Source organism: Gigantopelta aegis, chromosome 4 (assembly GCF_016097555.1).
Source record: "Gigantopelta aegis isolate Gae_Host chromosome 4, Gae_host_genome, whole genome shotgun sequence".
In the NCBI taxonomy this organism is placed as follows: domain Eukaryota; kingdom Metazoa; phylum Mollusca; class Gastropoda; order Neomphalida; family Peltospiridae; genus Gigantopelta; species Gigantopelta aegis.
The window spans coordinates 37963875-37990824 of NC_054702.1; the positions used below are offsets into that span (position 1 = coordinate 37963875).

Sequence of the window (26950 nt, forward strand, 5' to 3'; positions counted from 1 at the left end):
TTTCATACAAAATGGCTATATCCTACCTCATATCAAATGAATGATAATGTTTATTTAGTTTTACACCACTGTACACACAGCTATCATGTGAATGATATTTAAAAACTGCCAAATTTTATGACACATCTAACAATCCATCAATTAATGTAATGAAATAAAACAAATTGATTTTATACCACCCTGTGGTATTGTATAACTGGCTATAAATACATGTAACAAATCAATGTATTTTATGTTGACACTCCTAATTTACAGTCTGTCTACCAATGCCATATTAAAACAAAACCTGTTTCACTAACATCATTTACAGTATCTTATTGTTTATATATTTTAAGTTTGCTTTTTGTTTCGATAAAATACTCGTAGACTTGCTTTCCATTAACGTGATTTCATGTTTGAGTTTATCGATACCAGTACTGCCACTTTATACTTTTAAAAAAGTATTATACTTTTTTCTTGGAAATACTACTTTTTATACTTCTTAAATACTTTTTTTCACATAAAAATACTTTTTTAAATACTTTTCTCCTGCAAAAAATAACTTAAGAAATCCAATTTCAAATTAGACCATCCTAAGATTTGTGATTTGGTAGTCTTTTTTTCAGGAGTGGTTTGTTCTTTGTTGAGTGGAGTGTTTGTAGAGCTCTCTGATTCTGCTGCTCTCAGTGACCAAGTGACAGGGTACTGAAATATGCAGAACAGAGTGTTCAACAATCACAAATCCTCACAACATGGTACACCACCATTCCTTGAGGTTGGTCATGTAAGCAGCAAGCATTAGAACAACGGTAGCAAATGTCAAAGAAAAGCTATGGGGCAGCCCTGGTGAGCTCCAACTGACGATCCAGTTCATTGATGCAGCACATCTCAGGGTTTAGTGAGCATATGAAACCAGATGAGAAGAAGAAGAATATAACCTTATCAGAGTAAGTTGATTAAAAATTATACTGGGTTCGGATCCCAGTCGAGGCATGGGATTTTTAAGCCAGATACCGACTCCAAACCCTGAGAGAGTGCTCCGCAAGGCTCAATGGGTAGGTGTAAACCACTTGCACCGACCAGTGATCCATAACTGGTTCAACAAAGGCCATGGTTTGTGCTATCCTGCCTGTGGGAAGCGCAAATAAAAGATCCCTTGCTGCTAATCGGAAAAAGTAGCCCATGTAGTGGCGACAGCGGGTTTCCTCTCAAAATCTGTGTGGTCCTTAACCATATGTCTGACGCCACATAACCACAAACAAAATGTGTTGAGTGCGTCGTTAAATAAAACATTTCTTTCTTTCTTTCTTTCTTTTATTTAATCCTTTTTTTAGACCATTTTGATACTTTTATTTGTCAAGATTCCATACCTTTTTTTTTCAAAATGCAAAGTGGCAGCACTGCGATACAGTGCACACACAGTACCTTTTCTGTATGTATGATTCCGTGTGCCAGCATTCAGAGTGCTGGAAAAAAACCTAGCAATGAGCAATTTTTTGGCATGCAAGTTTTTTCAGACAGGTGACGACATCATAACGCAAAGTATTTATGCTCAGCTTAAAGTACACTTCGACAAAAACAGATATGAAAAAGCACATTTCCATGCACAGAAACATGCATAATAAATTGCACACAAAATTGATGGAAGGTGGGCTTTAAAATCCTTTCAAAGACCCATTTCTGCCACTGACTGAAAATATGAATAACAATGCTTACAGTAGGTTTTGTTTCACATGTCCAATTTGGTCAATATGTAGTATAGTTTAAACCTGTAATTTTATAATCTCCATCAAAAACCAATTCAAATAGTTGGTAACACATTGTGGCCTTCCTGTTAAAAAAACCTCCAACAACACGTGTCTAGAGACCACAAACTAAATGCATCAAGTCATCAGTTTGTTTACTTTCAATGTCATGTGGCAGGTCACTATAATGCAACATCCCCCAAAACCCTAAAATGTCCTCAGTTGTATATATAACAATAAAAAATTTCTCCTTGTTTGTAACAACACATGTATGCACTTTCGTAAAATATATGCATAAATGAAGGGGACCGATTTGGATTGTGTAGAATATATAATTATGTTCACAATTTAATCTCATGTTTGGAAGTGGTTCAGGTCGGATGATAGCAGATGATGGAAGTCTGTAGTGTCAAAAACACACTTTTTCTGCCTTGGCATAATTTATCCAGTTGGTACTTAAGCACTTAGCTTCCTGTATAAAAAAAAAGAAAAGAAAAATCTGTTAAATGTATCTTTAGTATTACTGTCACATTACTTTACAACTTTTAGAAACATTATTGCAAGACCAATTTGTTACCTCTACCTTAAACTTGTTGGTCTCAAATACCATTTTTAAAAACAAATACAGTTTAATCTACTATCAAGAAACTTAATTAACAGTGTCGTGGTTAAGCCATCAGACATAAGGCTGGTATAGGTACACACATACCCAATGAAAATCAAACTCGATATGTAATTTTATATGATAAAGCTGTACACAAACAACAAACCTTCAGTTCAATATCTTGAGGTATTGTGGGAAAAAAATGTCTGGAAAATTATATGTAGGACAGACAAACAAAAGAACAGTGATGAAACATCTGCATTTTTGACATACCAGTTGTGAAACACTGGTTGGGACGGGGAGCAAATGGATCTGTATAGGAGGTTTGATCCTAAGGCAAGCACTCTACCAACTGACCCCTGCGCCTGCTGTAACCTCACCGTGGTGCAGAGGTGTAACATTCTCTTTGGGAATGGCCAATACAGCACAAATTGAAATTTAGAGTAAAAGTCAGTATCTGTCTGTGATATTTGTATTTGTATTTTTGCACAGTTCTTTACACTGTTTTTATTTATACATGTATCTTGAATTTTTCTATTGATGTTGATCATCACCTTATTTGTTTCCATTACCATAGTTTGACACCCAATAGCCGATGTATTTTTCGTGCTGGGGTATCGTTAAACATTCATTCATTCTACCAACTGAACTAAATCCTGCCCCCTAAATTGTAATTAGTAAATCCTCAAAAAAGTAATAATAATATTGTCTCGTACCATTATTTTCGCCTTTTCCAGTATATCATTTACGCTGAGAGGCTCAGGCTTCGGAGGTGTGTATGGTACAAGTTGTTTGCCTGAATCCATGCTGCTATCAGTTCTTCTGTTATGATTTGAAAACAAAAAATTAAACATGAAAACATTACAAGAATTGAACTTCAAATAGAACAAATAACATAAAACTGGTATGGCATACATGTATATTTGTTATTACATACATGTTTAGCTTCAATGCACATAAATTATACTGATAATAACTTTAACAAACTACATTAAATTTTGTCGTTATCATATGAACCATTGTTGTGTATTATCAGTAACAGAAATAAGCATAATTTTTCACTAGTCAAACACATCTAGAAATTGACTTGTCCGACAATATTTTCACTTATCCAAATAAATAGTTTGTTTTATTCAAGTACAAGGGCGATGTTTTTCATTGCTCAAAATGAAACTTCATTGAAAATTTTTTACTTGTCCACTGAACAACCACCAAGGTACATTTTGTTTGTCTGAGTAGATTTTCACTTGTCAGGACAAACGGACAAGTGCTTATTTCGAACAGGAATGGGTGTTTCCAGATGTTAATGCTGCATGCATCTACAGAATGTACTGGACATACATTTTAAAGAGTCATTTGGATATTTGTCAAGAAAATAGAGTCCCAACCACTTTGTTAACAACTGCAATAAATTACTCTCCTACATTTAATTACCATTAGATTTACATGCTTTTTGTCCTTGGAGATCTTAGCAAAATCTACTCCGACTATGCCTTCGATGAGGAAAGATGTGTCGCTCTGCTCTCTCGAGTTGCCCCCCCCCACCTGGGGGGGGGGACTTATTGCAAGCTACGGCTCTTTGTTAGAGTACCGCGTCGCTTACATTGGCTCACGGGCAACTGTGACTTTAGTGTATGGCGACGCGGTAACGAACACGACGAAGAGGAAGGGAAGAGGAAGGAGGAAGAGGAAACCTGCACCAGGGACGGCTCAGGGGGGATCTAAACAAGCGGCTCAACCGCTAGCGGCGGTCCTGTCTGCGTCGCCGCCCCCCCCCCCCCCCCGGGACCCGATCAACCAGTGCCAGCTGATGCAGATACCTCTGAACAGACTGAGCCAGCGGACCAGTCGACGCCGCTGTTGGACACAGCGATCTGCAAAACTCCACGGCATGCGTCTCCCATTCCAACCCCTTTGAGGCGGTCGGCGTCAAGTCCCCCACCCCCGGGGGGCTCCGCCAAGACCCCTATGGATGGCGCTGCTGCTAAGCGGAAGGCGTCACCCCACCGAGTAGTGACCAGCCAGCCAAGGCCCGGCCTTCCGCGACCGCCCAGGGCAGGGACGCCGCCTGGAGCCTAGCCATCTCCAAGATCAAGGGCCAGTACGCTCGATACTTGGTCGGGGACACCTCGGACACCAGCTCACTGCCAGGAGGCATTCTTGAGGGCAACTTTAAGAAGTTTCCTGACGGAGTTGAGTGTGCCATCCACGCCATGGAACTACGAGACGGGAAGTTTGGACTTGTGGTGACGTCGCGCCGAGATGATCTCTACAGACAGGGAATACTCTTCGAAGACATGGACAACTACACCATCCACAGAGTACTGAAGATCATCGCCGGTGCCCATTACGTCGAGCTAGCTAAGACCTTGCTAGCCCACCATTGGAGGAAACTGGTGCACAGTTCAACGCCAAGCACTTCATCTTGTCCCCGTAGTCGCCAACCGTTCCAAGGGCTTAGTTGGACTTTAATTATTATTATTATTATTATTTTTTTTTTTTGTAAACAGTCCGACGCACTTTATTTTGGCAGCCCGTCTAAATTGCTCAAATCACTTTAAAACCCTTTCGGTCGAGCAGTCTAATTTTGTTCTTTGGACTTAAATTTTTGTCCAGACATGAGTTGTATGATTGAGCTCATTTTGGCTTTAGGTCTTTGACCTAACTACTAAATTCGTATTCCAAATTCAGCCCCCCCTTAAACTCACACGCCTGCCCCCCCCCCCCCCCGGACCCCGGACCATTTAGATCGGACTTTAAACTTTTAGACCTCCGTTCAAAATTATATGTCGAAATTATTCTCTTTTTTTAAATATTATTAAATAGTCCGATCCTGTCTTCTTTCTCTTATTTATTTTTGGACTGTCCATCTAAAATGCTCCAAATTATATAAATATTCGGCCGAGCAGTCAATTCTTTTTATTTTTGGCTTGTAACTTTTTATTTATTTTTATTTTTTTAATTCTATTAACTTTTTTACTAATAGCTATTTTCAAAATTCTGCCCATTTTCAACTCTATCCTCCCCTCATCCCGAGTCAGGCCACCGATCTTATCGGAGGTCGGACTCTGGATGGGCGTGTTTGAAACCCTAGTGGTATATGGACACGTTAAATTGTTATCTATCTATCTATCTATCTATCATCTATCAGCAAAATCAATATATTGGTAACATGGTTATAATTTGAGATGTGGAATCTGAGTCATTGTAATGGTTTTTCCATGATTTCTGTCCGGACAAAATGTAATTAAAAGTAGGAGAATAATTTATCATAGTTGATAACAATGTGGTTTGGACTTTAGTTCATATTAAAGGATTACACAAATGATAAGCTAACCAAAAATATACAGGCCTCTGAAATTTGCAAGAACTTATTTCATTAATGTGTTTTGATTGCACAAATTTTAAAGTTCGTGTACCCTATTTTTTGTTCACACAAATATTTGGGCCCTTTTGATCTTGACATGTTATTGCTGTAGAGTAAAACCACATTTTATTAAATTTCTTTAAAAAAAAAAAAAACTTTATTGTAAATGGTCATGGGCATTTTTTACTATTCAAATACACAAATTCTGCCTACAAAATTATTTGATTAGAAGACACATTTTAGGTCTAGGCCTACATGCAAAAATGGAATTTGGTTCTGTGCTCTGTGTAAATTATTCAGTTATTAGCAATATTTTATTAGCCACTGAGTTACAATGTGGAACCTGATGTATAAAGACAGAGGTGGATGGGGGAGGACATGAGATCCATCCCCCTCCTAAATATATTCTAGTGCCTTTTTTCTGTCTTTTTTTTTTTTTATTTCAATGGGTTGCCCTTTCACAATTTGGTTCATGTGCCACTTTCCCCTTGGTACCCCCCCCCCCCCCCCCCCCCCCCCAAAAAAAAAAAAAGAAGAGGAGAAATAATTCCTTGATCCACTCATGTTAAAACATCTCACCTTGCTGACTGGTGAGAATATGACTGTTTCTCTCTAATGGCTAACTGTTTATCAGCCTGCTGTTTAACAACTTGCTGTTTGTAGACAGGTGCTGACGATCTCCTCTGTTCGGTGATTTGAGGGAGCTCTGTTGATCGCGGGAACGATGATCGGGGTTGAGATGATGAGATTGATAGCTCAGTAGGAGACCTAGAACCAAACTCTAAAGAGTCTTCCCAATAGTAGTCTCCTAGCTACAGTACAAAAAAAACAGAAGAAAGAGAATCAGGTACATTAATTTTTAATGCTGTATGATTTTATCAATATGTTATATAAGCATGTGAAAAGATTTGCCAGAATTACAAATATAACAAAATATTCTAGCTGAATAGTTAAACAAAATGACCCCAGTATCAACAGGAGGGGTTGGGCTGTTTTGTCGATTTTCAAAATCCTTAAATCGGGGGAGAGGGGGGAGTGGGGTGGCGGCGGCGGGGGAATACTGTCCATCAGAAATATAAATGATAGAGACTTCCTTTAAGTATCTTATTACAAAAAAGATATTTTTTATTCAGAGAGAAAAGATGGTTATGAAAAAGATACTGACATTTGAATATTGGTGGTTGGTTTTTGAGATTGGCGCTATGGTTACAGTTGCACAATGGCCTAAAATGGTGGGGCCCATTCAGAATGTATTCAAAGTTTCAGCTGAAACCAGTCATAAGTTTTTGACAAAGAATATAGAAATCTGGACAAACATCAGAAAACAGAAACACTGAAGAGACAAATAAAAATCCAGAAAACTCATTTCTGTGCATATTTATTTTGTTTAATGACACCATTGGAGCACATTAATTATTTAATCATCATCTACAGGATATGTCAAACATTTGATAGTTCTGTATTGGATTGGGGGATGGGGATGGGGGGGGGGGGGGGGGCACCCCCAGTCTTTGAGTTGTGTTATAGGGTGACAGGCAAATATAAAAGGTGGGGGAGTAAAACGTAAGTGTTATTGAAAGGGGCTGTACTGACTGAACTAAATATATATTGTGTGACTGTACTTACAACATCTGTAAGTTTAGGTCCTTCAACAATGAATGTCAAGTATTTGTGTCGGTCTAAAATTCTGTAAAACAAGAACACTGTTGTTTACTTCCATGGTATTTTAATAATAACTAAAGGACAATAAAGAATAATTTCAACAGAAATCAACATTTTAGGACTACTGAAGTTTCATATGTATCACACAGCAAATACTACAGTAATGTTAAGAATCATGAACTTTCATATTTTAGTTACAGACTTATTAAAATGCAACATTAACACTAAATATATTTTCACCACAATATGAGACTAGTTTTGTGTGTTAAATTCTGATAAACAAATTAATATTTATGCAGTCAATATTAGTAGATAAATGTACTTTGGACAGGTACTGCATTACTTGACCTGACATATTTATACTTGAATGTGATTCATAAAATGCAAAAATGAGTTTCAAGTTTTAAAAAATCTGTTTCATTTCACAGTTCCAAATTACTCTTTCACCAAAAAACAATAACATGTCTATTCCAAGACCTAATAAACCAGTGTGGGTACATTCAATCAATCTGAGGTGGTACTTTATATGAAAAAGAAAATTATGATTTACTGTTCCATTCAGGATAATAATGACTGATAAATCTAAATGAAAGTTATTATCCTTAAGTTATGATTTTTGAAGCATCAAACTTTTTGTTTCTCTGTTTACTATTAGAAAGAAGACATTAAACTCATAGTAATCCTATATTCTATCCTATTTACAAAATGATTTAAAACTAGATTTGTTATTTTTTTGGCCAATAAACTAATGTTATTAATCTTATTCTGTATTTTGTTAGCATAAATCTGAATTCTAAACAAGTTATACTATCACTAAAGCCATCTAAAAACAATTTTCTTTGATCTAAAACCTTACCTTAAGTTGAATCTTTTCATGAATACATACTGTATTGCACATTAAAAAAAAAATCCATTTTAACTATCATGCTATAAAATATCTGTTGTAGAAGTTACATTAAATGAATGTTTAATAACACTCCAGCATGAAAAATACATCAGCCATTAATATCAATATCAAAGAATATTATTTCATGTTTGTGTTTTACATTAATATGTAATCAGCCAGGTACACATGGTCATGCCAAACAGAATGACTGCTAGTACTAAGATTGACCCCAGTATTAATTATTGCACTCGACTTCTGCTCACAAAATATCTACACCACTAGGGTCTGTCTCCATGAGTACTCGGGCACAGGCCGAGTCTAGCAAGACTCGAGTACCCGTGCAAGAAAGAACTTTCAGTTAATTATATTTTTTAATGTAATTTTATCATTATGCTTTCCACCGGTTACACTATAGGTCTATGAGACATGAATAGAAACAAAAGTCGAATGTGTGGAATACAGTAGTATCAATGGCATGATTTGGCATCCATGTTCAGCGCTGGAATTAAGATGCATAATGCTATTTTACTTTATTCCTTAGTCTCATTATCATCTGTCGGGTACTCGGGTCCGGGTCGAGTTTGACCCTTGAGTACTCGAGGTCAATATTTTGGACTCGTGGAGGCCCTATACACCACTATCAGGTAGTTTGAATACTACTTGGTGATGAATGGAACAGAAGATTCTACTTCCGAAAAAGAAAATAGATAGCCAGATGAATATACCAGTACAACCCTTTTTAGGGCTACCCAAAAAGCATTTAAAGGTGTTGTTCACTACATCCCTCTCTTGGCTAAAACAACAAGGTTCCAACAATGGGCAGCTCATTAGATGTCATGAAACAAAAAGCAAACTAGTTCAGTATTGAAATTTCAGGTTCAGTATTGGTATTTTGGTGGTGATTTACCTCAGTATTGATATGGTATTTGGTATCGACGCCTATACAGACATCGACCGATATTTTTGGCTATAAATGCATGTCAGAGTTAAAACCCACTTGCTGTTTTAATCTAAATTCCACGCAATTGGCTTTCTCCTGGTTTTAGGTTAGGGTTAGATTTCGTTCAAGAATACCAACATAATGTTTATATTTCATAATCACCACCTTGTCCATGTGAAACTTTGACATGTTGGATTTTTTGTGTTAAATTTCCTCCACAAAGGAGTTTCTATTGGTGCCTTTGGGGGACCTTAACAGAGAAGAAGACTGTTCGTGCTATTCCATAACTGAAGTTCTATTAATTCCATTATACTACATGTATATCCCTGTGGGCTTTCTAAGCTGTTCGGCAAACACACTTGTGCAGGGTTTTTTCTGTAAATTTGTTGGAAATGTGATGTCCACACATTCTCACTATAATATCAGATACATTTTTTAATAGTTTGTTTTGTTTAATGACACCTTCATTAATTGATCATTGGCTATCAGATGTCAAACATTTGGTAATTCTGACACGTAGTCATCAGAGGAAACCCGCTACATTTTTCCTAATGCAGCAAGGGATCTTTTATATGCACTTTCCCACAGACAGGAAAGCCACATACCACAGCCTTTGACCAGTTATGGTTAACTGGTTGAAACGAGAAAAAAACTCAATCAGTTGAATGGATCCACTGAGATGGTTCAATCATGCGACGCGAGTACTCAACCAATTGAGCTAAATCCCGACCGTTACACATAGTGGTGGGAATATGTTTCAATTGTCAATACTGACATTGCTCGGTATGGTAATCAGTATTGACAGAATACCACAATCTGATTAAAATCAGTGCCACTGGCTATAGTACAGGCCAGTGGAGCTGATTTTAATCAGATTGATGATACCAATGGCGAACGCTATATACAGCATACCACCCAGCTCTCTACTTCCTTTTCAGCGAACTGTTCCAAATTATGTGCCAAACCACCTTAAAAAATGTATGCGCAATCTTTCAAATTGGCTCCTTAATTCCTAAAGGAACACATAGCAAATACCATAGCACCAACCCCAGTCGGGCTGCCTGTACTCCCTTGCACTTGTCAGTGCGGGGAATCCTGCCTTGTCTCTAACCCCCCTCCCCCCAAATTTCCTGTCCTGGACAAAAGAGTTGATATAAGCCACCATTTGCACCTATGAAAGGCATGCGCTACAACAGCTTGTTAAGAACGTGCATGTTATATCTCTTGACTTTGATCTTCACTGGTACATTGATTTTATTGATGGATAAAAACTGTTTCTAAAAAGTCTTTATGGGTAACGACATGAAAATGTAAATCAGGTTCTTTGCATGTTAACTTTTGTATTGTCCACAAATAAATTTACCAGTATATATTAATAAGTTCTACAAACTAGCTGACAGAAGAAAGTCATCAAAAGGATGAAATATTTCCTTTGAGTAAAGTACATTGTATAACAAATGATGAAAATCAATTGAGATATTGTATTCTGTTCAGTTAGTTTTCACCAACTACAGCTGCAATTACAACAACTTTAATATTAAATGACTAACGTTAACAGCTGTGTACTATATATGTCAAGTCAAACTAAGCTAAAATTGATTTGCAAGCACTTTATTTTACTGGATATATTAACTGCAATGCTACAAGTTCATTAAATTAAATAAAAAATAAAAAACTAGAATGTTATGGTACCGAGAAGCATAAAAAACTTCACATCAACAGAAAACTGGTATTTTGTTGTTGTTGTGAACATGTGTTATTATGTATCCATAATTAAAACAAAATGGATGTGCATTTAAAAAAATAAATAATATACAGTGATGAAAGCCTTCAGACCTATTACATCATAACTGTCAATTTGACCAAGCCATAAAAGATATATAGATCCATGTCACAGGTGCATTATGTGGGTAACACACAAAATAATTCCAAAAATGAAGCAAAATCACTGACATTAACACATATGATAGAGACACAGACATATTCCAGTAAGGCCTATTAGATGTCTCTTGAGAAAGAAATAAACAGTTACAGTAAAATACTGTTCAAGAACGTGTGTAGTTTTTAATGCTATTCAGTACTTGAATATCTAAATCACAACTTAATAAACAGTGGTACCCAAGCTTCTTAAGGTCGCTGAAATAAATATACATGTTCTGTAACTTTAAAATAACACCAAAAAACAACATACTATTCCTTATAATTTGTGATACCATTTCAAATGCAGTTATAATAATTTGTTAAACACTGATTTTAAAATACAGAGGGAAACATGATAATCAAACCAGTAAGATGGGTGTAATTGTTTACTTCTCTCTCTCTCTCTCTCTCTCTCTCTCTCTCTCTCTCTCTCTCTCTCTCTCTCTCTCTCTCTCTCTCTCTCTCTCTCTCTCTCTCTCTCTCTCTCTCTCTCTCTCTCTCTCTCTCCCTCCCTCAGAGACATTTATATAAATTAAAGAACACATATCAAGCTAAGCTGAGGTTTTCAGTTTAGTGACTAGCTGAGATTTTAAAAACATAACCAAAAAACCATTTTTATTTATATTTAAAAAAAAAAAAATTCTTTCTAGGGCTGAAGACAGTTTTATTTTTTTTCTAGAATTTTATTTGTAGGGTATCAAATTTACTTAGTTTAACCCAGACACCCTAGCCCATTCCCAATGTAGCAATTTATTATCTTGGGTATCATCAACAACAACTGGGGCCTGAACCTGGACCTGGAAGAGGGCTGTAGGGGATCGAATATGAACCTAGCAGACCCTTCTGACTCCATTCCCCTTGGACACTTTTATCAATAACCTAATATTGCACTGTAAAAGAATGTGTCAGCCTCAGTGGTGTGTGTGTGTAGTCACGTGTGTGTGTGTGTGTGTGTGTGTGTGTGTTTGTATGTGTGTGTTTGTATGTGTGTGTGTTTCTGTGTGTATAGTCATGTGTGTGCATGTCTGTGTGTGTGTGTGTCTGTCTGTGTGTGTATAGTCGTGTGTGTGTGTCTATGTAGTCATGTGTGTGTGTGTCTGTATGTGTAGTCACATGAGTGTGTGTGTCTGTCTGTGTGCGTAGTCATGTGAGTGTCTGTGTGAGTGTGAGTAGTCATGTGTGTCTGTGTGTGTGTGTCTGTGTAGTCGTGTGTGTGTGTGTGTGTGTCTGTGGTCACGTGTGTGTGTATGTCTATTAAGTCACGTGTGTGTATGTGTCTGTAATCGTGTGTGTGTGTGTGTGTGTGTAGTCATGTGTGTGTGTGTGTGTCCAAACCCCCAGCCTATATGCCCCTGAATAAAGATGGAAACCAGGATATTATTGAACACAGACCGCTGTAGTGAGACTGTGAAGTACAGTGAGTCAAAGTTATAAACTAGTGTACCTTGTAGCAGCAGCTCCGTTTGCCATGGCCAAATGGTGCATTTTGTGAAGTTTCTTCAGAAAGCCTCGGCGATTCTTTTCTCGCATTTTTAACTCTGTCTTTAATCTTACCTACAAATATAAAAGAAAGTTACAAATAATTTCCCAGTTATCAAAGTAACCATATATTAGATGCCAAATAGCTGTAGTTTAAAATGTGTCGAGGTGTCCTTAAACAAATAGTAATTTCCTTGTCAAATAATTTCCATACATTACAACTTTATGTTGTTTCCCATTTCAACTAGGGGGCGGGATGTAGCCCAGTGGTAAAGTGTTCACTTGAAGCGCAGTCGGTCTGGGATCGATCCCTGTCAGTGGACCCATTGGGCTATTTCTTGTTCCAGCCAGTGCACCACGACTGGTATATCAAAGGCCGTGGTATGTGTTATCCTGTCTGTGGGATATTGCATATAAAAGATCCCTTGTTGCTAATAGAAAAGAGTAGCCCATGGAATGGAGATAGCAGGTTTCCTCTCTCAATATCTGTGTGGTCCTGAGTACGTCATTAAATAAAACATTTCCTTCTTTTCTTCCCATTTCAACTAGTGTATTCCAACTTGTATACCAAGGCATACGATTTCCTGTATGCAGGAAAATGTATATAATAAAGAGAGAGAGGAACATTTTATTCAACAACACACTCAATCAAAGTTTTATTTAACAACACACTCAATCAACGTTTTATTTAACGATACACTCGATCAACAGTTTTATTTATGGATATAGTGCTGATTAAGGATCACTCCATGGGCTACTCTTTAGATTAGCAGCTAGGGCTCTTTTATATGCACCATCCCACAGACAGGATAGCACATACACCAGCAGCTGTGGAGCACTGGCTGGAATGAGAAGTGTACAGCTAATCTACATGAGTATTCTATGCATGTGCCAACAGTAACTTTTATCTCCAACACCAGACCATGTGTCACAAATACACCACTGGAGCACACTGATTAATTAATCATCGGCTATTGGATGTCAAACATTTGGTAATTCTGACATCAGAGGAAACCTGCTATATTTTTCCTAATGCAGCAAGGGATCTTTTATATGCACCATCCCACAGACCAGATAGCACATACCACAGCCTTTGATGTACCAGTCGTGGTGCACTGGTTGGGAAAAAATATAGCCCAATAGGGATCGATCCACTGACGGGGATCGATCCCAAACCGACCGCGCATCAAGCGAGTGGTTTACCACTGGGCTACATCCTGCCCCGTGACACCTAACAGCTACTGGTTGAACCGTATGTTGAATTAAGTGTAGGAAAAATATTTTCCTTTTCAACACTAATGACCAAGAACCAAAGGAGATAGTTCATATTTCTGTGGCATATTTACATTTTATCTTTGTTAAATTACAGTATTTCCATACATGTCATAATCTGATATCATCATCTTTCTTAGCCCAACATTCACTTGTGATGAACAATAATGGTTGGCATTCCATATTCAATTATAATAGTATTCATGTGCTTACTTTTGTTCGACACCCAATAGTTGTGTGTTTTTGTGCTGGGGTGTTGTTAAATATTCAATCAGTTTTCACAAAGTGTACTATTACTAACTATACTACTACTAAAAAAAAAGAAGTTTGTTTTGTTTAACGACACCACTAGAGCACAATGATTTATTAATCATTGGCTATTGGATGTCAAACATTTGGTCATTTTGACACAGTCATAGAGATGAAACCAGCTACATAGCAAGAGGTATTTTATATGCACCATCCCACAGCCTTTGATATACCAGTCATGGTGCACTGGCTAGAGCGAGAAATAGCCCAATAGGCCCACTGACGGGGATCGATCCTAAACCGACCGCACATCAAGTGAGCGTTTTCCCACTGGGCTATGTCCCGCTCTTAGCTATACTACTATTACAACTCACATGATCTACACTGAATTAGTTTAAACATTACATTATTTTAATACCTTCAAAAATACTTTAGTCCCCACTGGCCCCTAGAGTCTTTCTGGGAGGGGGGATTTTTAACAGCTAAAATTATCAAATATTGAATATACAACTAAACTAGTCAAAACGTAATCAATAAACATTAGTGTTACCTCCTCTGGATCTGGGGGTTTCTTCCCTAATTCCATATTGAAACAGTGTAGCTGTGGCATTTCCAGCTGAAAACATACAAGATTACAAACCCTGAAATGTCTGTACAGAGAACATGTAACCAAATGGACAATGAGTCACAAGAATATGTTAATGGAACCTACAATAACAGAAACATTGACCTCTAAATTTCCAGTTCCACAATAAAGTTTAAAGTTTGTTTTGTTTAACGACACCGCTAGAGAACACTGATTTATTCATCATCGGCTATTGGATGTCAACTGTTTTGTAATTTTGACATATAAAGTCTGTTTTGTTTAAAGCCACCACTAGAGCACATTGATTTATTAATTATCAGCTATTGGATGTCAAACATTTGGTAATTCTGACATAGTCTAAGATAGGAAACCTATATTTTTTCCATTAGTAGCAAGGGATCTTTTATATGCACATCCTACAAACAGGATAACACATACCACAACCTTTCATATACCATGTGTGGTGCACTGGCTGGAACGAAAAATAACCCAATAGGCCAGTTCCACAATAAATTTTCAAACATAATTGCAATTTTTAATTTAAAAATAACAAACAAAATACCTTGTGGTGGGAAGCTGCAATTATACAACTCTGAGATGGCAATTTCAATACAATACTGAAAAGTACTTTAAAGGGACATTCCTGAGTTTGCTGCATTTTAAGATGTTTCCGACTAATAAAATATTTCTACGATTAAACTTACATATTAAATATATTTCTTGTTTAGAATATCACTGTCTCTATATTCAATGTGTTTCTGGCCCCGTGCTTATAAACCTTAAAGTCTAGACTTTAATAAAGTCCAGACTTTAACGTCATGGCAACGCCATTCAAATAGCATAACGTTAAAGTCTAGACTTTAAGTTTTATAAGCACGGGCCCTGGTCGTCTTAATATTTGTAAGAAGCCCAAACTGGATTTTGTCTTCAAATAATTTCAAACGTATGAAAAAAAAACATATTTTAGGAAATAAAATAAAATTTAACCTAGTACAAATATTAGAACGATCAGAAACATGTTTAATATACAGCCACTAATATTTTATACTGAAAAATATATTTGATAATTAATTACCAATCGTTAAATAATCGTTTAAAAGTCTTTGTTAATCAATAACATCTTAAAATTTGCAGCAAACTCAGGAATGTCCCTTTAAATTAGAAAGACTGATAAAATTACCTTTGGGCATTTTTTCTCCAGATCCGCGGCAGCCTGTCTGGCAAGGTTTGATCGGTGATATGGATCATCAGGCTAAAATACAAAAACAACCAGTTTATGACACAACAAATGATATTTGTTTTTACAAGTAACCTTTGCACAAACAGCTTTTGCTTTTTTATTTTTGACAGTATTTCAGATATATCAAGAATTCTTGATTTCAAAGAGCAGGCCCGTAGTATGGTGGACATTATTGGAGGGGCCCAACTGAATGATCGCCAAAACCGCAATGTATTTGGGGGGTCCAGGGGCATGATTCAAAGGTTATTTGCCGTTACTGTAACTCTCAACCTTAATCTCGATCCGTTGTCTCGCTACAACTTTTACCTTCAGTCGAGATGTAAAGGTTATCCCCCCCCCCCCCCCAAAAAAAAGAAGCTAAAATTATTGGTGGGGCCCAGGCCCCCCTGGCCACCCCCCCTGCTACGTGCCTGAGAAGCATAGTATATAAATCTTATATGTTTTCTGTTAAAAAAACTTCAAGTCTAATTTTGATACTAATTTCTATAACACCTGTTCAATTTCTAGCATTTACTTCTATGTTGAAATCTTAGAAAAAAACAAACATGGCTTCCCACTCCACAAAATTATTTTCAAGACCCAGATTCATTACAAATAAACAGGAATAATAGTTTTTCCATCAATTTTTTTAAGGATTACAGGATAATAATAACTAGTCAGTTAAGGATTACAGGATAAAAATAATAACTATTCAGTGACAAAGGATATCAGCTTTATCCTGTTCAGGACTCACCCTGTCCATTGCCAAATTAGCCAATGGCTAATTTTTAGACAAAGTGGCTACAAAAATTAGTAACATTTTATTAATTATCAAGGATATACTCTGCATGTCTCAAAATTGTCTGAATCAAATTTCGTTCCAGTGTGATCAAGCTCTGCTGTTCATACAGAATTCTCACCATCAGAGGACAAAGCCAATATCCTATGTCATTAACTAGTTATTTTATAATTAAATTATATAGTTATCTATATGATTAAAGATATTATTTCCCACCACCACCACCTGTATGGACGTTTTTTTTTTTTAATGACACTACTAGAGCACATTGATTAATTAATCATCAGCTATTGGATGTCAAACATTTGGTAATTATGACTCGTAGTCATCAGAGGAAACACACATTTTTCCTAATGCAGCAAGGGATCTTTTATATGCATATATATTGTTTTTTATTGGCTGCATTACACTGGTGACCTGGTCATCACCTGGAGCAGCCAGTCATATGTCTTGAAATTGTTAACACACATACGTGTGTTAACAACCCATGTGTTATTAAAAATAATGCATGGTGTTCTCAACAACAGATGTGTAAGAAAATCTATTACAACTGTGATATGCCAGAGCTAGCTCTGGGTGAGCAGAATAGTTTGCCAAATTATCTATTAAACTTCAAAAATTGCAGAAACCCAGTAATTTTCTAACAAAATATCAATTACATGAAATTGTTTCACTAAATGAAAATAAAATTCGCCAATAGTTTTTAAAATTCGCAATTGTCGGATTTGGCGAGTGCCAGAGCTAGCCCTATATGCCTACAGTATGAACATGCTTGTACTGCTGCGTGACAGCCCAGGTTTCTTCCTGCGTGGTGGGTCTTGACTCTCTAGACTCCTCGATGTTACTCAGGGCTCGTGAGGGCAACCGCGGTGGCGTTTCTTTAGCCGACATAGAGGCTGCAGTGACAGCTGCTCGTGTCAGTGTAGAGGTAGTAGTATCAGTCATGCTCACGGAAGACAAACCACCTGAAATAGTTTGAAGAAGTTTGTTTTGCTTAGCAACACCACTAGAGCAGATTGATTAATTAATCATCGGCTATTGGATGTCAAACATTTGGTAATTCTGACATGTAGGCTAGTCATCAGAGGAAACCCGCTACATTTCTTTCTAATGCAGCAAGAGATCTTTTATATGCACTTTCCCACAGACAGGATAGTACGTACCATGGCCTTTGTTACACCAGTTGTGGAGCACTGGCTGGAATGAGAAACAGTCCAAAGGGGCCACCGATGGGGATCGATACTAAATCGACCGCACATCAAGCGAACTCTTTACCACTAGGCTACATCCCACCCCTGTAGTCATTGGAGGAAACCAGGTACATTTTATTCTAATGCAGCAAGGGATCTTTTATATGCACTCTCCCACAGACAGGATAGAACATACCACAGCCTTTGATATACCAGTCATGGTGCACTGGCTGGAACGAGAAATAGCCCAATGGGCCCACAAACAGGGATCGATTCTAGACCGCCGTGCATCAGGCAGGTGCTTTACCACTGGGCTACGTCCCACGCCGCCTTAGTTTGAAGAATACAAATTATGTTTTCGATTATTTTTTTATTTTTTTTAATGTGCTGAAAATATAGAAATAATTAACTAAATCTTGCTAAAGCAGAAGAAAATTGATACCACCCACCTTTTCTGCTGTCATATTAAGAGGTGGCTTCAGGGCCCGTGCTTATAAACCTTTTCAGTCTAGACGTCACACGCATACATTTTGTATGGTGTTAAAGTCTCAGACTCTGAGTCTAGACTCTAATAGTTTTATAAGTACTGTATCAGGGATGTTTAAAACTTAAGTCCAAATGTAACTAAAAGATGTAAAAAAATTATATACTATTCGGAACCAGAACAGTTACATGTACAACTGTCATGATTCTCTTAAAGCAACATGTTTTGCACCTTCATCTTTACTGGGCTAATCTCTTAAAATAACTGAATACCTGTATTGTAAATATATTGGCATTATACTCAAGGAATACCATCAGATCATATATATCTTATAGTGTTTGGTAGAGAAATAACATTAAGAATTACATGACTCAGTATATCAGAATTGCACAACTCAGATGTAATATTAATAAGCTTAATAATTAGTGCTAAACACCTGAAGGTATATATAAACAAAATTCTTAAAGATTGTTATTGTTTTTACCAACACAACAAAACACGATAATCAAAGATAAATATGTAGTAGAATTAGAAGTCATAAACCAACAATATATACGTACATGTATATACATGTACTTTAAACATATACGGCATATTGATAAAACAAATTATAAAAAAGGATTGAAGCATCCAAATTAATGTGGTATCACAGTCAACAACAAGTATGTGACCACTTAAGTGCTTTTAAAATTCTGTTATTTAGTGAAAACCAAAATGAAACAATTTTAATATATAACAAAAATATAAATTCATAAAACAATTGTCCTTTTAAAGTCAAATTTTGGATGTTAAATGTTAAAATATTTAAACTTAAAATGGAAAAATAACAAAACAATACCAATTTAACACCTTCACCCCCCAAACCAAAAAGCACAAAAAAACAAACAAAAACCCAAACAAAACAAATTAACAAAAACTAAGCACCAAAAAAGCCACAACCAAAAAAACAAAACCCAAACAAAAAACCATAAATCAAAGTTAACCTGGTAAAAAACCATTTTAAATGTGCAATCAAAGTCAAAGGAACTGAATGTGCAAATACCAAAAACAAGAAATATATGGATGACATGCTTGTTGATAGTTACCGTCACTGCTGTTGCCATTTTTATCAATCTTTACTACACGAAAACAAATGAAAAACATCATTTATGGATCTAATCTCAATGATAGCTATAAACATGCACATGTTGACAGCCGTAACACAAACTGTTCTCCATGATCTGACCGACTCATAAAAAAAATTATACTACTGTTTTTTCAGCTCTCTTTTTTCATAAAGTCAGATATTTTTATTGATCACTTCCTGTACTATATTGTAACCCTTTTAAAAAAAAAAAACAAAAAAAAAAAACCCTAATGTATATTTCCAAATATTAGAATATTATAATACCTTTTATGCAGGCTACTTACAACTAATCAACATAAAAGCTTAAATATTACATCATCGTCCCCTCACCTCACCCCCAACACAATTCATTGCAATCTGTGTTTGATGAGGCTTACAAAATAATGAAGATTACCGGCCTCGGTGGCGTAGTGGTTAAGCAATCGGACTACAGGCTAGTAGGTACAGGGTTCGCAGCCTGGTACCGGCTCCAACCCAGAGTGAGTTCTTAAGGGCTCAATGGGTAAGGTGTAAGACCATTACACCCTCTTCTCTCTCACTAACCACTAACCAACTAACAACTAACCCACTCTCCTGGGCAGACAGCCCAGATAGCTGAGGTATGTGTCCAGGACAACGTGCATGAACCTTAATTGGATATAAGCATGAAAATAAGTTAAAATGAATGAAGATTGTTCAAACTATGAAATAATTTCTGTGATATGGCCATTAAATTGCAAATATCAGAGGCCAATTTTCAAAACGAAACATAAAAATTAATACACGTCACATGGCATTTAAAAAGATGTGTTAAAATCTGATCTAGAACAACCTAAATTATCCATATGTAAGCAAATCCAAATTGTATATATATAATCTGAATTTATGCAAAACTAATTAAAACGTAAAATATTAAGACTAATCCAGGATGAGCTTAAACCATGTTTTGAAGAATTGGGCCCAGCAATACAGTAATGGAACACAGCAAAGCTAATTTACTTGGAGAACGCCAACACACCTGGAAAGTAGGTATGGAAGACCGATGGCTTCTTCATTTCCATCCAGAAATTGTCAAAATCAGCCTGTGATCTTAACTTCCCTTCTTTGATCATCTGGTCTTGCAAACCAATTATCTAAAACACACTCACAGTTAAGTACATAGATGACAATGATTTCGTATCTAGGCACAGCTCAATATCTGTTAAAGGAAATCTTGTAAGCAACCATTTGTCTATACATGGACATTAAGGGATTTATCCCTTCAAAACGGAAAATATTTGTAATAAAGGCCACCAAAGAATGTGGTCATACTTTGTGTGTGTCATGTATCTGACATTATACAATGCTCAAAGGGCATGTGTGCCCCGGACCCACCCACCCCCACCCAATGTTCACTTGCTTCTGCTATACCTGAAGAAGGTCAATATAATGTATAACTGCAATGGAATTTAAAACAGAAATATATATTTATAATGACACTGGGGCAGCTATTTGTTTCCAAAGAAAAATGCATGTTTCACATTTATAATAAAGACTTATGCTATAGCAGAGCTTTTCTAGACTTTTTATAAAAATCACTAGCCATGGGATCGGTGATTTAAAAAATTTACTAGCCATAATTAAAAATTCACTAGCCCTAATTTTAAGTAAATACAACTTTACTCATAATAATAATCAGATTTATCCTATAACTTACCCATGATATCCATGTCATAAACCCATGTGATAATTTACTTTATTAACCCGGTTAATAATGGTATGCAAATTTGCAAGGTCTCTAGGTAATGTGTTGCTGTGAATGGGTCATTTACTTACAAGCCAACAAGACCCGTGTACCTGAGCGTAACGTTTTCAAAGATTTGTTTAAAATGCGTGACGTCAAACTAATTTGTGCTAATCGTGATGACGTCATATTATCGATGGCGGCGACTTTAGTACTCTGATTTACTAAAAAAAATAATTAGAATGTTATTTTAGAAGTGTTATAGGATAAACAGAATTCGCTACTCATGTTTTTTAATATGTAAAATATCAACCTCGTCTAGTTAAGCGATATTTGTCTCGGCAAAGCCTTGACAAATACCGATTAACATAGACTCGGTTGATATTTTCCATATTAAAAAATACTCGTGACGAATCCTCTATATATCACCTAAAGAGGAAGATAGAGCTTAAAAACCCTCAGATTTTGGGGAGAGGATATTCATATTTACTAAATAAACTTAAATACAGCATATGCCAACTTCTTTTTTTCACTAGCCGTCGGGCATGGCGATAGTAGTTATTTACTTGCCCAACATTGAATATCACTAGCCATGGGAGTGGGGCTACCACAATCTACACACCCTGGCTATAGTTTGTGCTTGCAAATAACAGAACCTACCATATACACATCTGATTTTGGGATGGCATTCATGTATTCAGCATCATGAGATAGAATATGTTGTTCAGACCTCCTCTTTGTTTTGTGACTGGCATCTTTCTGTAAAATAAAGTATCTGTTAAATATAGAAAATAGCTAATGCATTTAATACTGAGACATTTAGTAGTGATCATCCTTTTGTTAAGTTTTAAAGAAATGTAAATAAAAAATAAAAAATACTTTACAATATTTTTCATATTTGCAGGAATAAAGTAACAAAATTGAATACTGCTATACAATTAGTTACAGTAAATCATCAAATCTTTGTAAATTGTAATTAATGGTTTATATTACGATTAGAAACAAATGGGTAATTATTTAAACTCATACAGCCAAAATGAAGAGTTACCGGGTATGTATGCATCAGTATTTCTATAATACTATTTCCATATACTTACCTTTTATAACACCCAATACCTGATGTGTAATTTTGTGATGGGGTCTCAGTGAACATTCATTGATACATTGATTCATGGATTGATTCACGGACTGATTCATTGATTCATTCAGTATTGCTATATGGCTTCAGTTAAAATTTATAACATGAAAGATGTTAAAAAATGTCATTACTAATAACTTGCTGACAAACATTAAAATAAATGTTAATAACACCTCACCAATATTTCAGCTATAGTTATTTGGTGTCTAACATTGTTATTTCTATAATTGGTCAAGAGATAATGATGTGGCAGCAAGGGATCTTTTATAAGCACTTTCCCATACACAGGACGGTACATACCATGGCCGTTGATATATTTACTATAAGAATTCAATAAGATATACTGGAAAATTTTATTATCAATAACTTACTGGCTAACATTAAAACATTTAGGTGTCATTCACAAATATCAACATTTTCAAAAGTATCTAAACCATAATTATTTTTGGTATTCACCCCCCCTCCTCCGAAAAGCATACATGAAAAATTTTGATTTCATAAGGAATATTTTTATCAGCATTATTTTCTTGTTTTTGAAGTGTACATGTACACTGGGAATACCCACCCAACCCTCTCAACACAGTGTGAAGTATGTAACCTTGTGAATATACTGATAACTGTAAACGGTCCGTTACTACTGGTACATGAGATTTTAAAGTTTAGTTTTGTTTAACAATACCACTAGAGCACACCGATTTATTCATCATCAGCTATCAGATGTCAAACATTTGGTAAGAGGCAAGCTATGGGGAACTAAATGTGAATTGATCAACACCACACAATTCATCAGGAACATACAAATCCTGATCTAAATTAAGAGCCGTAACCAACAGTGTTTGAATGCAGAAGAAGAAGAAGAATTGCACATGCTAATAGTAATACTTAGTCACATGGTCGAGAAGAAACCCACTGCTGCCACAACATTCATTATATTCACATAGCTCTCTTAAGCAAAAGGTTTGTTTTGTTTAAAGACACCACTAGAGCACATTGATTTATTTATCATCGGCTATTGGATGTCAAACATTTGGAGTCTTAGAGAGAAAAACCTACAACATTTTACCATTAATAGCAAGGGATCTTTTATATCACCATTCCACAGACAAGATAGCATATACCACGGCCTTTGATATACCAGTCATGGTGCACTGGCTGGAACGAAAAATAGCCCAAGGGGCCCACCGACAGGGATTGATCCCAGACAGGATCAGGCAAGTGCTTTTTTAATCTGATCAAATCACCTGACTGTTCTCCATTTGTTTGTCCTCGGTTTCTGATTTCTCTTTCTGCTGTCTGATTTTGCGTCTCTGCTTTTCCACTTTTTCGGTGAGCAGTCTCTTGTATTTATTGTAGTAATAGTTGCGAAGTTTTTCCAAGTCATTCAGCACTTGGAGGTATTTCTAAAATTATTATAAAAGGTTTTAAATCATTTATCAAATAGGAAGGTGCAATAAATTACAGAAAAAAAACCCACCCAAACCTCAGCATATTTATTATCTATTCCATTATTCAAACTGTAGGATCAATTAAAGTCAACATTTCCTACAGCTATCTTGGATTTTTATAACGAATCGCTGGAACATCTGTAGGGTTGATGGTGTCATCAAAGTAAAATGTAAAGAATAGTTGGATGCACCAAAAACAGAGGGTTCTAAGAGCTTCTGTGTAATTGCTGCTGTGCTGGGATAGCTATTGGCTCGAACAAAACAGTTATGAATTTATTAATTGTAATGCCATGTAGATGAACTGTATACAAATTTTGTTTTGTTTTAGCGCACACTGATTTATTAACCATTGGCTATTGGATGTCAAACTTTTGGTAATTTTGACATATAGTCTTAGAGAGGGATATTTTACATGCACCATCCCACAAACAGGATGGCATTCCACAGCCTTTGATATACCAGTTGCGGTGTACTGGCTGGAACGAGAAATAGCGCAATGGACCACCGACATGGATCGATCCCAGACCGACCACACATCAGGCGAGCAATTTACCACTGAGCTAACTTCTGCCCCCATGTACTATATACAAAGCAGCCAGCAGAAATCTGTGATGGACTGGCTGACATGAACCTGAATCCAGTTTCTAAAGACTAGAAACAATACCTCATCATCTCTTTCCTTTTCCTTCTCTTTCTCTTCATCACTGTCATAGAAGACTACAGTTTTCTTACTTTTCTTCTTTGACTTCTTTTTCATGGATTTCTGTAACAGTGTAACGCAACAGTTAAAACAACCAAAATCATCTATCTCGTGATCAAGACATTCAAGAGGATAATGTTATTCTTTTCATTCCTTTCTGTGTTTATATGGATTCAACATTCAAGTATGCTGTTTGGGGCACCTGCCTCAGCTATTCAGGGTTAGGGTTTATAGTTAGTTTTGAATTAAGAGGATGACTAGCCACATTTCATTTCAACTTATTCTCGAGCTTATATCCAATTAAGGTTCAAGCATTCTGTCCTGGGCACACACCTCAGCTATCTGGGCTGTCTGTCCAGGACAGTGGGTTACTTGTTAGTTGTTAGTGAGGGAGAAGAGGGTGTAGTAGGTCTTACACCTACCCATTGAGTCGTTAAAACTCGCTCTGGGTGGGAGCCGGTACCTGGCTGCGAACTCTGTACCTACCAGCCTTATGTCTGATGGCTTAACCACAACACCATTGTGGCCGGTGGCTAGCGAACTGAAAAGTGATTAGCAACTACTGTTTAAAGTGTTAAAATTTGGTATTGATCTCTGAAACTTGTGTAGTGAATCGAGACACGATATTAACGAAATGTTCCCTGCCAGCTAAAATTGTTAAAAGTTTATTGTAACCTTACATGTGGCTTATCCTTGTGCCCAGTCACGTCGTCCTTTTTCACATTCCTTTCTTCCTTCTCCTCCTTTCCATACTGATCAAGCACATTTGGGAAGGAAGACTTAGTGTGTGGTACCTCCGCCATCAGAGATCGGAGCCTCCCATCCAGAACATCTCTGTCCCTCTTTTGTTGAGAACCAGATTCATTATCCTTATTTTCCTGTCAGAAAAAGACAAATATGTGTGTATAGTTAATAAAGGGAATCTCCACATAAAAGACCACCTAGGTTCTATGACCACCACACTATAGAGACCAATGTTTTAAAGATTGGAGTATTTCCATATTATTTTAAGGTAAAAAATACTCCAGTACTAAGAGTACCCTCCTATTATGGATTACAACCAGTAAAGATACACACAGTTATTGTTTTTAGTACCATACATTTTAACCCCACCAATGCAACATCATTTCCTATGTCATACAGTTAACAAACAATGAACAACATAGATCTGACACAGTTGTCCTCACCATGATGTTAAGGTTAATTACATGTGTTGCTCAAAGAAATAATTAAATAGTTGTATGTTTATTTATGTGGACAGAAAAAGGTATTACTTTTAAATGTCTACTAATAAGCAGTTAGTCTACAAATCGCATGACTAATTTGTGGAATGATGGCACACAGTATTTTTATTGTATAACTTATTAAAAAGTAGTAGTTTACACAGAGTATATATTTTTTTTATATAACAGCAAACACATCATTCTAGTGCTTTATTTTTCACAGAAACTGTTGATAGCTGCTATCTGTCACATGATGCAGAAGGCATGCATATATGTTTTGCCTTTGTAATAGTGATTGCCATAAAATGCCTGAGAGTGTAATTTGTCCAAACATTTGTTAATCTCTATTGTGTAATAGGATTAAGAGCACTAATCTTTGTATACTCTGTGGTAGGCAAAAATCAGTCTCTCATTTTGATTTCATTATCAGGCATGTGGGTAGGAAATTGTGCAGGGGAGGGGTCTCGGCTGGTGAGTGACATTTTTAAGGGGAAATCAGGTCATGTTCCACAGGAAAATACATTAAAAAAGAATCCTTTTTTTAGAGTGGGGTGGTAGATACCCAAACCCTCCTCTGCACAAGCACCTGAGTATAGGGTTGTCTCTAATAGCTGAAAGTGATTGTAATCATTCAAATGTCTGTCAAACATTCTCAAATGGCAGAGTACTTGGGCTATTAGAATTGTTTTATAAAAGGACCAGATATTAGCAATAGCCTCTAGCATATGTATTATTTTAGAATATTAGAAAATCTGTTTTAAACTGCTGACACGCACATACGTAAAACTAAACACAATACCTAAAAACAAACATTATCAAAACCGATAACATGTGATATACGAAAACACATACTAGCAACATATATATTAAATGTAAACATTCATTAAATGATTCGTTTCCACGCAGATATACTGTGTTTTGAGTTAATAGCACCGTATATTTAATATTACTTTATCGCTGGTCTTTCTCGTTTTATTATCTGCGTCGTTTTCATCCTTGTTTTCTTCAAATTCAACTGGCGAACGTTGCCTTCCAGATGACATGTTGCCGCAGTTTCCCGGACTACGATTCGGTAATGTCCGTGTATTTTCGGAGAAAAGCACCGCAGTGGTAGAAAATAGTACCAGGCAGTAGTAGTAGTGGTAGTAGTAGTAGCAAGATTAGCAGTACTTAGTATTTAAAGTAGTACTACTTTATGAATGGTAGTTAGTAGTAGTAATAGCAGCAGTAGTAGT

General features: G+C 36.4%; 1 protein-coding gene across 2 annotated transcripts; it reads right to left on the minus strand.

Annotated features, from left to right (window-relative positions):
• Positions 1 to 1242: 1242 nt before the first annotated feature.
• LOC121370505 (reticulocyte binding protein 2 homolog b-like) lies at positions 1243 to 26768 on the minus strand. 2 transcript variants are annotated; one of them, XM_041495786.1, is made up of 15 exons: positions 26666 to 26768; positions 25173 to 25370; positions 24457 to 24555; positions 23589 to 23747; positions 21870 to 21968; positions 20505 to 20619; positions 19467 to 19499; positions 17467 to 17672; positions 15870 to 15941; positions 14654 to 14719; positions 12548 to 12657; positions 7322 to 7382; positions 6275 to 6507; positions 3045 to 3150; positions 1243 to 2196 (listed from the first exon to the last, which is right to left on the minus strand). In XM_041495786.1, exons 1-15 carry the CDS (start codon positions 26756 to 26758, stop codon positions 2134 to 2136), a joined length of 1713 nt encoding a protein of 570 aa, XP_041351720.1. In that variant the 5' UTR covers positions 26759 to 26768; the 3' UTR covers positions 1243 to 2133. The 2 variants fall into 2 exon arrangements, with proteins under 2 accessions (XP_041351720.1, XP_041351722.1); XM_041495788.1 differs by lacking the exon at positions 19467 to 19499.
• Between the last annotated feature and the right edge of the window lie 182 nt (positions 26769 to 26950).